This window comes from Salmo salar, chromosome ssa03, assembly GCF_905237065.1.
Source record: "Salmo salar chromosome ssa03, Ssal_v3.1, whole genome shotgun sequence".
Classification (NCBI taxonomy): Eukaryota; Metazoa; Chordata; class Actinopteri; order Salmoniformes; family Salmonidae; genus Salmo; species Salmo salar.
In genome coordinates, this window is record NC_059444.1 from 26,422,243 (window position 1) to 26,435,930 (window position 13,688).

The window sequence follows — 13,688 nt, forward strand, 5'->3', positions numbered from 1 at the left end:
TGGCTTTATGGAACTTAAGAGGATCCTTTTATAGATTCTTGCAGTGGTGGTGGAGGATTGGGGCTGTGTTTTGAAGTCTTCTAATGTTTTTCTGCTTCACATCATGAACCAGAACATGTACAGTACCGTGGAGATCTTTAAAAAGATACAATACATAGAGGCACAGCACTGTAGCACAACAAAGCACATATCCCTTTTCACATTTCACAAGGGCTCGCACAGAGAACAAAGTGACGACATTGTGGGCAATTAAAAGGAAATGGTTGTCATGGTAAAATGGTTGTCATGGTACTTCGTGTTACAATGGATGCCCTGGTCCACAGTAATCTTCAGCGTTGTTTATAGCATATGTGACCTACACCTACATCTTCATATTTAGCTCTTACTGACTCAATTATGATTGATTATCTCTCTCTCAGTAAAAAGACGCTGAGTCATACACACTTGAGTTCTCCATCCGTTCTCTTGGGTTCTTACCCATATCTTAATTTAATAATATCATCATTTCATTTCCACACTGTGCTGGTGACAGAATAGTGAAGGTAAGGATGGTATCAATAACTCAAGTAACACTTTTTTTGTAAGCAGCCATGTTTGTTGTTGTTGTTGTTGTTTCCCCTGTAGGAAGATCCTGATTAGATCATGGCACATAACACTGTACTTAGCTAATGAGTGTTCTCTTCCCTGAAGCCAGATGTGCAACGTATAAACATAGTCATACAATATGACTCACAAGTATTTACATACTTCCGCCTACACTACCTGCATGGCTGAATACAAAAAAAATAAGAATTCCACTTAGCTCGTGTGCTATATCACACATCTATCTCTGTATTTCGGTCTGTTCTTGTGTATAAGGGAGGGAACACACACACTTAGGGCTCAGACACACCAATGGTGTTTGCTGGCTGAAAGTACTTAGCATCGCTGAACGTAATTTGTGAACCGACTGCGCACCGATTTTACATGTAACATTTTTGGTGGTCCCTAACACACAGTGCGCTAAGACAATTGGCAGACGAACGCTAGATCCACATTCGGTGTGATGTGTGAGCCTTTAGAGAGGTAACACACAGATCTGTGCTGCCTGTCCGTGAAATGGAGACTAATTATCTGGCCGGGATTGATTGGTCTTCTTGGTAGTGTCAGTGTCATTCAGCCTGTCCTCTAACAGGCTGACTACACCGCTTGCGTCGCGTGCATGAGCGTTGCAAAATACATTTTGAAATCTATATTATTCAATTATTTCACCCACACTGATCGTGCGCGCCAACGAGTGTCTGCGTTGCCATGGGCTAAAATAGAAGTCAGTTCTATTTCTGGCACAGATCACGCTGCAAGTCCTGCCTCTCCTAAGCAGGTACCCACGTGCCATCTCCTCATTGGTTATACCCACGTGGGTGAGTGAAAGACGAAATAGGTCGGTGGCGGTAATGCACGTAATTTATGAAAGTTGGCAATCGCAATATAAAGTCAAGAGAAGAAAAAGCCTGGAAGGAGGAGAGTTGACTAGAAACGATTCGGTTGACCGTTTTATGTGTGGATTAATTGGTGGAGTAGAGGACCTTGTGCATTTCAGGTAAAATAACTCAATGTTTATATCCCAGGACAAATTAGCTAGCAACAGCAAGCTAGCTAAATAGGACAAATTGGCTAGCAAGTGCAATGTTTAATGCTTTTCGACCTGTCCACAAATTAATATAATTGATTCAGAATTTGTTTTGATATTTTAACCTGCATGTCGTGGTCGCGTTTGGTGTGGGGAGACAAAATACATTTATGCACGATGGCGTACACGCGCAGCCGATTTGGGTTCGGTATAAGAGAGACCAGGGCTGACCAGACCAGACCCCAAATCGGCTGCGCGTGTGCGCCATTCCTAATGTGATGATTCGATTGGATAGTCCTAAAAACTTTTGGGTCATGTTTTGCCCAATAGGAACTGAGTGATGGCTGGTGTAATTTTCTTTCAGTGAGTAGATAAGATGTTTCTGAACACTTCTGAATGAATCCAGACAATGCCATGATTAAGACAAATCAGGAATAAATTAATTAATAATGTTGAGTGAGAAGGTTAGAGGCTACAGCAAAACAAAGCCTCTCACCATTACCATTAACTGGAGGTTTGTTTTTTGTGGGGTGGGTGGGTCAATGATCTTTGTGTCTTTTGTAACTTTCTCACTCCTAAGATGTTTCTGAACACTTCTACATTAATGTGGATACTACCATGATTATCCATAATCATGGTAGTATACACATGAATGTGTGTTCAGAAACATCTTCTATTGTTACTCACAATTAAAGTTTCTCCAAAATGACACAATACATTTATTAACAATTCACTTGCTGTTAGGCAAAAATATAATCTGAAACACAACCAAAACACACTGCAAATGCATCCAACAAGTTTGTATAGTCGCAAACTTGATGTAGCATTGACGCTATAAGTGAATTTGTCTAAATACTTATGTTTTCCTCAAATGGGGGGCTAGATACATAAAGAGCGTTCATTTCTAAATGGTAAAACAGATATGTATGAAAATACCCTCAAATAAAAGATGACATTATGTACTGGCGCCTCATATGAAAAATTTGAGCTCAAATCCAAAATGGTGTTGTATAGAGCCAAATTAAGAATAAATTAGCTTCACTGTCCAAGTACATATGGAGGGGATTATATGTCATACACAACCCTGGAAGGACCTGCTACTAGGAGGCTATTGATTAACAGCATAATATGTGTATTCTGCCTCAATGAGTATTGTCTCTACAGCACAATAGGCTTTGTTTGACAAATTGTGGTTTTGTAATTAGCTATAGATTTTTCAGGTGTGTGTAATATACATATAATTGTTATCTAATGGTTCACAATGTGTACACACACACACACACACACACACACACACACACACACACACACACACACACACACACACACACACACACACACACACACACACACACCAACAGTCAAGCTGTTGCAATAACATCTCCCCCCGGCCAAGTGGAGAAAATGCCTCTGTGCTTGTCTACCCTTCACATCAAAGTCCCATTAACTGACTAGACCTCCAATCACGCTTTTCCTTTTCAGATAACAACCAGCGCCTCACCCGGGACTCTGAAACAGTGTTAGTTCCCATCCCAGACGTAGATACAGTACAGGCAGCAGGCCCAGGGGGGGTCCAGGGGCAGAGGGGGCGGAGTGCAGCGGGGTCACTGCTACACTAATAAGCTCCACAGTTTCAGTCAGAGCTGGTGGTCTCTGTGTGCTCCTTCTCCCTTCTCCCTCTCCCTGCCAGCCATCGCTCATCAAAAACAAAGCCAGACAGTTGATTTCTATCGTCAAAGTTTTCGAAGTGGCGATGTCAAAAGAGATCATGAGTTGGTGTGTGTCTGTGTATGAGAGATAAAGAGAGAGAGAGAGACTGTTCTTTGCTTCTGTGTGGTCTGAGGGCATGGTGCTATTTATTCAGTCCTGTCAGAGTTTGCGTTTTGAAGTACTTGTCAAAGCAGACAGAACCTGGGGCTGGGCCTAGACAGAGCAAAGTCTCTCTCCATCGACGTAACATAAGTATCCTGCCGCCCTACATGGATCATTCCTCCACAGACACCTCACTTTGTTAGCTTGCCATGGAATAATATATCTAATATGTATTGGAGACGATCCCAATATTACTCACAAGTGAAACATTAATTTAAGAACTCATTTGAAAAGCATTTTTCTTGTACAATTGGACCTGTATTGATGTACAGTTGGACCTGTATTGATGTTACTGTGGATAGAAGTATGAAGTTTGTCTCTGATATACTGTACAGTGCCTTTGGGAAAGTATTCAGACCCCTTGACTTTTTCCACATTTTGTTACGTTACAGCCTTATTCTAAAATGGATGAAAGAAAAATAAAAATCCTCAGCAATATACACAATACCCCATAATGACAAAGCGAAAACAGGTTTTTAGACATTTTTGCAAATTCAATAAATATAAAAACAGAAATACCTTATTTACATAAGTATGCAGACCCTTTGCTATGAGACTCGAAATTGAGCTGAGGTGCATCCTGTTTCCATTGATCATCCTTGAGATGTTTCTACAACTTCCTGTGGTAAATTCAATTGATTGGACATGATTTGGAAAGGCATATATATACATATATACACTGCTCAAAAAAATAAATGGAACACTTAAACAACACAATGTAACTCCAAGTCAATCACACTTCTGTGAAATCAAACTGTCCACTTAGGAAGCAACACTGATTGACAATAAATGTCACATGCTGTTGTGCAAATGGAATAGACAACAGGTGGAAATTATAGGCAATTAGCAAGACACCCCCAATAAAGGAGTGGTTCTGCAGGTGGTGACCACAGACCACTTCTCAGTTCCTATGCTTCCTGGCTGATGTTTTGGTCACTTTTGAATGCTGGCGGTGCTTTCACTCTAGTGGTAGCATGAGACGGAGTCTACAACCCACACAAGTGGCTCAGGTAGTGCAGCTCATCCAGGATGGCACATCAATGCGAGCTGTGGCAAGAAGGTTTGCTGTGTCTGTCAGCGTAGTGTCCAGAGCATGGAGGCGCTACCAGGAGACGGGCCAGTACATCAGGAGACGTGGAGGAGGCCGTAGGAGGGCAACAACCCAGCAGCAGGACCGCTACCTCCGCCTTTGTGCAAGGAGGAGCTGGAGAAGCACTGCCAGAGCCCTGCAAAATGACCTCCAGCAGGCCACAAATGTGCATGTGTCTGCTCAAACGGTCAGAAACAGACTCCATGAGGGTGGTATGAGGGCCCGACGTCCACAGGTGGGGGTTGTGCTTACAGCCCAACACTGTGCAGGACGTTTGGCATTTGCCAGAGAACACCAAGATTGGAAAATTCGCCACTGGCGCCCTGTGCCCTTCACAGATGAAAGCAGGTTCACACTGAGCACATGTGACAGACGTGACAGAGTCTGGAGACGCCGTGGAGAACGTTCTGCTGCCTGCAACATCCTCCAGCATGACCGGTTTGGCGGTGGGTCAGTCATGGTGTGGGGTGGCATTTCTTTGGGGGGCCGCACAGCCCTCCATGTGCTCGCCAGAGGTAGCCTGACTGCCATTAGGTACCGAGATGAGATCCTCAGACCCCTTGTGAGACCATATGCTGGTGCGGTTGGCCCTGGGTTCCTCCTAATGCAAGACAATGCTAGACCTCATGTGGCTGGAGTGTGTCAGCAGTTCCTGCAAGAGGAAGGCATTGATGCTATGGACTGGCCCGCCCGTTCCCCAGACCTGAATCCAATTGAGCACATCTGGGACATCATGTCTCGCTCCATCCACCAACGCCACGTTGCACCACAGACTGTCCAGGAGTTGGCGGATGCTTTAGTCCAGGTCTGGGAGGAGATCCCTCAGGAGACCATCCGCCACCTCATCAGGAGCATGCCCAGGCGTTGTAGGGAGGTCATACAGGCACGTAGAGGCCACACACACTACTGAGCCTCATTTTGACTTGTTTTAAGGACATTACATCAAAGTTGGATCAGCCTGTAGTGTGGTTTTCCACTTTAATTTTGAGTGTGACTCCAAATCCAGACCTCCATGGGTTGATAAATTGGATTTCCATTGATTATTTTTGTGTGATTTTGTTGTCAGCACATTCAACTATGTAAAGAAAAAGTATTTAATAAGATTATTTCTTTCATTCAGATCTAGGATGTGTTGTTTAAGTGTTCCCTTTATTTTTTTGAGCAGTGTATATATAAATATATATATTTGCAAAAATTTCTACAAACCTCTTTTTGATTTGTCATTATGGGGTATTGTGTGTAGATTCAATCCATTTTAGAATAAGGCTGTAACATAACAAAATGTTGGAAAAATCTAGGTGTCTGAATACTTTCCGAATGCATTGTATAGTCTGAACAGATGCATTGTCTGTCTGCTAATTTGTGTTGCATGATTTACCATCTCACAGTTCCGCACTCTATGAGAAACTCCATGACTGTTCATTTGCTGTGCTTTTGTGTTTCCTTCTACCTTTGCATGACTAACCCTCATTATTTTGCTGTAATTGCACATTTTGTAATGAGCAGTTAACTCTTGACTAGATTGTGTAAGCCATCACAAAAACAAGCTATCACAAACTTTAAAAAGAGGGTGAGTGTGGTAGAGAAAGAGGTGGAAAGAGTAGGAATAAAAAACCCTTGTGTTTTATTCATGTCTTTCTATTAATTGACTCACATACCTCTACCACTACTATCACCATTACCTCTTTAGATTTTAACATGTTCCCTCTTCATCAATTAGACTTGTGGCCCTCCCCTGATCACCTATAGATTTGACTGTGTGTATGAGAACATCCATACCTGTCCACAGTGGGAGAGTAGAATATACATTCCTACTTCATATGTTAGAAAGCTATGACATAATGTGTGTGTTAAATATCCCACTCGCAAGTACTTTACCTCTCCCATGGTTCCCCACAGTGTCATCATGCATCACAACCTATAAGAAGACCCCTCCCCCGGTGCCGCCCCGCACCTCCAAACCCTTCATCTCCATCACAGCCCAGAGCAGCACCGAGTCGGCCCAGGATGCCTACATAGATGGCCATGGCCAGGGGGGCAGGGACAGTCACCCGCAGGGAGACATGACCATCCAGTCAGGCCTGTCTAACTCCACAGAGAGCATCGACAGCATGAAGGCCCTAACAGCAGCCATTGAGGCGGCCAACGCCCAGGTCCACGGCCCTGCTAGCCAGCATGTCGCGAACAGCAGCATCACCATCACCACCACCACCTCAGCCTTGGCCCATATCACTGAGGACAGCAGGAAGGAGCAGGCCAGACGGGCCAAGTGCCAGCTGTCCATCGGCATCCAGGTCTGTGGTAGACACTACCTCACAACCACTTCTCGTTTGACATATTGTTTGATCTGATATGGGAATAATAAGAAATGAATTAGTTGACACACGAGCCGGGTTTTGAGAGACTGGATCCTCATCCCCTTTCTGATTTGACAGGTTCTACTCTTGCTCTATACTGTCCTCTAGTGGCAGATGTTTACATTTACTTCACCCTGGTGTTCTGTATATTGTAGTGACTGAGAAATAGATGTCTAGTTTATAGTTGAATTCGTTTTTTGTATAATTTTATGTCCAGGTGGACGGGCCAGAAGAGGAAGCTCTGGAGATGGAGGACCAGTCCAAGTTCCAATCAATTGGGGTCCAGGTGGAGGACGAGAGAGGGTGAGTCTCTCTCTCTCTCATTTTCTCTCTATCAGTCAGTTCAGAATGTCAGTCCTTCACTGTTTCTTGCCTTCATGACCTTTTTGTGTGAATGTCCAGAGAAAGGCATCCATTTACAAATGAAGGCCGTTACTAAGTGAGTCAGGGGTTGCTGGGAGAAGCAGCTTGTGCCTAGGGTTGTTAATGCGGTGGAACAGCTGTGCTTGCAAAACAGACATTTGGAACTATGGCATTTCCTGCCTCGTTTCTCTGAAAGGGAAATGGTGAGTGAGTTGTGTTTGTCTGTTGGCGTCGCCGGTGACACCTCTTCAGTGACACCTCTTCAGTGACTTCAGCTGAGTCATCTCCAGCTCACCTGCAACTGCAGTCTGATGAGGCAAACCAAACGCCTACTCTCACTCACAAGATTATTCTCTCATTTTTGATATCGGAGATAGAAGTTGGAGAAATAGTCTGGGTAGGCTTTAAAGTAGCTGACTGCAGCTGGTTTCTCCAACTTCTGTCTGTTAATGAGGAGCACTGACTGCCCACTACGGCAGCTTAGTCATACTAAAGACTGTGAGAGTTTGAATATGAATCAGAGTGAAATTATTCACGTTATAAAGCTTATTGTGTATTTCTTCCTTGTGCTATGTGTGTTCTGCTCCATCCTATGTGTTGTATAGGACAAATATAGCATGAATAGTCATCGGCATGGTGAGGCAGTTCTTGTACAGCTCTGCTGTGTGTCTGTAGTGAAGGGCGCTCCCTCTAAAGGAATAGTCATGGCTGGTGGGTGTTTTAGAGTAGTAGGCTTGCTCCGTGATGACTGCAGCCTAGGGCCCCTTCCCTTCCCTCACTCTGTGTCTCTGTACACCTCCCTCACTAACTCTGTGTGGGATGTTCATTCATGGTACCATGGATTGGCTCAAAATGTGGTAAAATGCACCTTCCATCCATCAGAATGGATGGAGAATAGAATGTTCTAGTACTGGTAGTTTCAGATCAAATGCAGGGCCTGATGTTTTTCTGACCACATTGTGACCTGGCCAGAAAAAAACTCTGCACCTTATGTATAGCCTTAAATTAGGTTCAAGTTTTACTAGTCAGGTCACCTCAGACTGAGCACTGATGTATATCTCCCCCTGTTGGCAGATACCGGCAGTTCATCCGCTCCAACAGTGTAACGGCAGCAGTACAGGCAGACCTGGACATGCCTGACATGTTAGACAGCCCCCTGGACTCCCCAGAAACAGACCTGCCCTTCTCAGGCTCTGTGTCCCGCAAGTACTCCCGCGAAGCCGCCACCTCGCCAGCCTCTGCCTCCACCGTCAGCATCCAGGGCTCGGGCAACCACTACCACGCCTGTACCTCAGACGACTACGATGACGTGTGCTTCGACCCGTCCATTCTGCCCCCGCCTGACCCCTGGATCGACAGCGTGACCGAAGATCCCCTGGAGGTAGTCCAGAAGTCCGTGTGCCAGAGGGATGGACGCTGGTTCCTCAAGCTGCTGCAGGCTGAGACGGACCGCATGAAGGGCTGGTGCAGACAGATGAAGCAGGACGAACAGGAGAACGACCTGCCGGATGACAGTGAGTCTGGCCTGTTCAAAGGCACTTACACCACTACCTATCACAATTGTGTGAGTGCAGTGGAGGCTAGTGCTGCGTAGTTGTGCATAATTGTACTTGTGATAGGTACAATTAGGTGGCCTCATTCCCGCCATCACAATGAGACAGTCCTCTGATTTCTCCCTGTGTGATCTGATCTGTGTTTACATTATCTTCCTCTCCACAGTCTTGGGGAAAATGAGGCTTGCCGTAGGAAGTGCTCAGCTCCTGATGTCACAGAAGTTCCAGCAGTTCCGGGAACTTTGTGAGGAGAACCTGGTGTGCGACTCTTCTAGTTCTTCAGTTTCCTTTGACCCCTCCTGTTCTTCACATAAAATCTGAGATAAAACTCTGTTTCGTTCTTCCCTTTTTTACTGATCTGGGATCAGAACCCCAACGCCCGCCCGCGGCCCATCTCTCAGGACCTGGCTGGTTTCTGGGACATGCTCCAGCTGTCCATCGAGAACATCAGCCTGAAGTTTGACGAGCTGCACCAGCTGAGGGCCAACAACTGGAAGCCCCTGGACCCCCCAGAGAGAAAGGTAAAACAGGCGTCCAGGACCAGCTAGTATCTGTCTATGCTGTCTAAGTCAATGGAGACTCAGCTCATCATTCCGACCAGCCAAGATATACTGATCATGCAGAAACAAATCAGTAGCTTTAACTCATTGCATGATCTAGTATCGCTGTTGTAACTTCACAATTATTATTTGTTAACATACTGTATAAATGATTTTCTTTGGTTTGGCAACAACTGACTTTTGTCTAGATCAGTGCTCACCAACCTTTTCTGAGTCCAGATCACTTCATGAGTCAAAATACAAGTTGAGATCTACCACTCAGATTCTTTTTAAACACAACTTAAATGTAAGCCTATGCAACATTAACCATTTAAAAACAGTTATGTAGCAATGAGATTTGTGCAGTAGGCTATACACCCAATAAATTATCATTGCATAATTTGAATGCTTGAATTGCCCTGCCAATGTTGTTCTTCTCAGACTATTGTTAAATGATATTTAGAAAATTGAGGTATATGATCACACTGGTAATAGATACTTTGTTGTATTACTTGTGAGGCACAGCTGATTGATGGCCTGCATCTGATGGTCAGTCTGAGGGGAGGAAGAGAGCAGCAGTGAGGCTGCCTCTCACCCGAATCACTGTCCCTCTGCTGTCCCTCCACTGTCCCTCCCTCCACTGACAAAAGGGGACGCAGTCTTTCAGTTGATGGCAAAACTCAAGTGGCACTGCATTATTTCTGCCTCATGGACTAATTCATGTTACTCCTCTGACCTGAGAAAGTGAAATATTCCTGGATATTAAAAAAGACACAAGCCGCTAATAATAACAATGCAAGCTTATGGGAACACTTTGCTAGAGGCTACTCCTTTAATGCAGCGGCAGTGCTGTTTGTAGCGTAAGTGGAAGAAGGGAGAACGTGCATTTTAAGTGTTGACATTGCTGAATAATAACTTAAACATGAGCTTGCTCATAAAAACAGCAGCTCTTTGCGGTATTCGTTGAGTCTCTCTCTAGTCATGTTTTTAAACCATTTGAAATCTTACAGTATCGATTTTGCTGTGCGTTCGAGTCTTCTTTTTACAGTCTATGGCTCAATGAAACTGTGCAGACACAATTGTAAATGAGAACTTGTTCTCAACTTGCCTACCTGGTTAAATAAAGGTAAAATAAATCAAATAAATAAAGACACAGTGATCTGAGCTATCTGATTGGCCAGTGGTAGGCCTATAGGTGCACTTGATTTGCTCTCTGGGCCTGCTGGGTAGGTGGAGTTCTCCCTTCAGACACATGAAATGGTTAAAAAATGGGAACAATTTGCCTTCCCGGCACTAGGGCTGCTGAATCAAGTGCACCTATCGCCAACAGCACGAAAAAATAAATAAAAAAATAGGAACGCAAGGCTTTATCGTTGGGGTTTTTACAGAAATGTTTGGTGCTCGACTAGGAATACCTTGGAGATCGACCGGTTGGTGACCACTGGTCTAGATGGTGAAGGTTTATGAGCTGTACCGCATACCTTTAAGTGCTTCACATGGCGTGAATCACTCATTACAACTTATACACCATCAATAGTTTCATACACCATCATATTCATTCAGTTTTATACACCATCATTTAACACAGTGAAACACCTCACACCCAAAAGTTGAATGTTGCCATTTTCCTGTCATTTGTTGTATTAACGACTGTAGAGATGTTGTTACTGTACAGTATCATGGCTGTTGCATTTTATACTATTGATTTCCTGACCGCTTCTCCATGTTTTTGTTCTGTTGTTCTTGTCGACAGTGAGCTGGTTTTGAGAAGTCATTCCATCTGGCACGCACCACGGGGCCTGACCTCGCTGGGCCACCGTACCTCATGCAGTCAGTCGCCCCCCCGCCACTGCGTCGTGTGTGGTTGTCTATCTGTAGCGCTAGCCATGTGCTGCTATAGGTGTACTAATGCTGTCTACGCTCCTGTCCCCCCCCAAGGGCTAACTGACTATTTGTCATCCCTGTTCAGGAGAGACGGATCCCCCCTCCTGTGCCAAAGAAACCCCCAAAAGGTCACCCTCCCCTGGCCCGTGATAGGTCCCTGGAGAGCTCAGAGAAGCAGCGGCTGGATGCGCGCAAGCGCTTGATGGCCGCCAAGCGAGCCGCGTCGGTGCGGCAGAACTCAGCCACCGAGAGTGCAGACAGCATCGAGATCTATATCCCTGAGGCCCAGACCAGGCTATGAGCTCCGCGGCAGGCACACCTTCACCACTACCCACACAGACAGATTCACTTACATCTCACACACCGCTAGATCACACACACACAGGTAAACGCACACATAAGCTTTTAACGGTATGGTTCCTGTGAGCACACAGACCCACACAGATGTTGTAATATAACCACACTAACTCTTTTCTCTGTAGTGGGAAGAGAAATGCCAACAGTTATAGTTGTTTCTTTTACATATTCTTGTCTCTCTCACAAATTTGATCCTGGTCTTGTTTCCATCTATGTAACATAGATCCTCGCTTGAAGATGACTCCTTCGTGATCCTTCTTTTTTAAAAGTGTATCACTTTTACCCACACCTGTGTAACATAAACCATGATCTTGTGAAATGTATAGCATTCTTAATTAATGTAGACAACTGTTGATATCCTAAAAGAAAGCAAATAAGTATGTTTGAGTATTTGGTTTCTTTAGCTATTTTTACTTTTACCTAAGCATGGGCCAAACAGAATCCCTTGCTTGATGTCCGATTCAACCTTCTCAATATTTTTTCTTTGATTGTAACATAATTGGCAAACGAACAGGGTATATTATGCTTAAGCAATATTCATTTGAAATCAGATCAAGTAAATGTGCAAAACAACTGAACACTTTGGTTTTGAAGTCCCATCTGTAAAGATCATAGATTTTAGATAAAAAGGATGCCTTCTTTTCTGTAGCCAATTCTGTTGGTTTTGTATGCTGATGCTGTCTATTCTAAAGACATAGTTGCTTATTCTAGAGAATCACTATCTGTTTAAACATTTGAATCATTAATGGTACAAGGACAACTAGAGACAATTTTCTTTGATACATGTTCTTAATTAACTAATTCTGGTGATTTCCCTTCTGTAAAGTCGGACAGGTGTCTAAAGTAGATTTGTATGACAAGTGAGGATCTTTGTGGTGATAAGCAACCCAATATGAAATACCCTAAAAACATAGAGAGGGACAATAAAAAACATCTCTGGAATGCAAGTTGTTTAATTTCTTAACAATGTCTTTCCAGTAGCAAGTTCAGTGGCTTAATTGTATTAGTAAACTGTTTCTCGGTATGTTAGTTCAATCTCAAATGGACTCCTGGAAGGCCATGTGACTGTGGTTGAACAGGCTTAGCTCTGTTATTTCTCAGGAAGAGATGGAAATTCAGTCTATCAAATCAGGGTCTCCTAGTGATGGTGTGTGTGTGTGTGTGTGTGTGTGTGTGTGTGTGTGTGTGTGTGTGTGTGTGTGTGTGTGTGTGTGTGTGTGTGTGTGTGTGTGTGTGTGTGTGTGTGTGTGTGTGTGTGTGTGTGTGTGTGTGTGTGTGTGTGTGTGTCGGTTTGTGTCCATCGGTGTTTAGAGGTGAGTGTGTATGTTTGAGTGTGGGTCTCTTAAAGTGCTTCCTAATTTCCTTGTTTGATATGTTGGCCTTTCTTCAATACGGTCAAGTAGCCTCATGAACATACTGTACATAGTCAAAACAACACTTGTACTTGAAAATAGCCATGTGTGTGTTTGTACAGAAATTATACATGAGGATGTTCCTGTAAGCATGCAGACAATATTAGAAATACAAAATCTATACCTAATTTATACTTGTATTAGTTTATTTATTTAACTATTTATTTATTGATGATTTAGTTTTTTTACTGTTTGGATTCTGTTTTAGTGGTCTGTCATGCAACTCTGATCTTATGTTGTATTGTATAGAGATTATATGTGCATACATATGAACACAGAATAAAATAATGATGAACTCTGTTCCCGGTCTTGACCATGTATTCATTTGCACTGACTGATTCCATTTTTCAGTCAGCCTGATGTTATTTTTCTGTGTTAACTTCCCTGGGCTAGGTGGGACGCTTACAGCCAGTGGAATCGCGTGGCGCGAAATACAAATACCTCAAAAATGCTATAACTTCAATTCCTCAAACATATGACTATTTTACACCATTTTAAAGACAAGGCTCTCGTTAATCTAACCACACTGTCCGATTTCAAAAAGGCTTTACAGCGAAAGCAAAACATTTGATTATGTTAGGAGAGTACCCTGCCAAAAATAATCACACAGCCATTTTCAAAGCAAGCATATATGTCACAAAAACCAAAACCA

General features: G+C 43.6%; 1 protein-coding gene across 1 annotated transcript in view; it reads left to right on the top strand.

Annotated features, from left to right (window-relative positions):
• LOC106599337 (disks large-associated protein 1) overlaps positions 1-13,336 on the top strand; it is a 138,242-nt gene extending 124,906 nt beyond the window's left edge. Inside the window, 6 exon segments of the mRNA XM_014190522.2 lie at positions 6,471-6,865; positions 7,146-7,231; positions 8,366-8,805; positions 9,011-9,102; positions 9,213-9,365; positions 11,353-13,336. Of these exon segments, the coding sequence (XP_014045997.2) occupies positions 6,471-6,865; positions 7,146-7,231; positions 8,366-8,805; positions 9,011-9,102; positions 9,213-9,365; positions 11,353-11,568 (1,382 nt within the window). The 3' untranslated portion in view covers positions 11,569-13,336.
• The last annotated feature ends 352 nt before the right edge of the window (positions 13,337-13,688 follow it).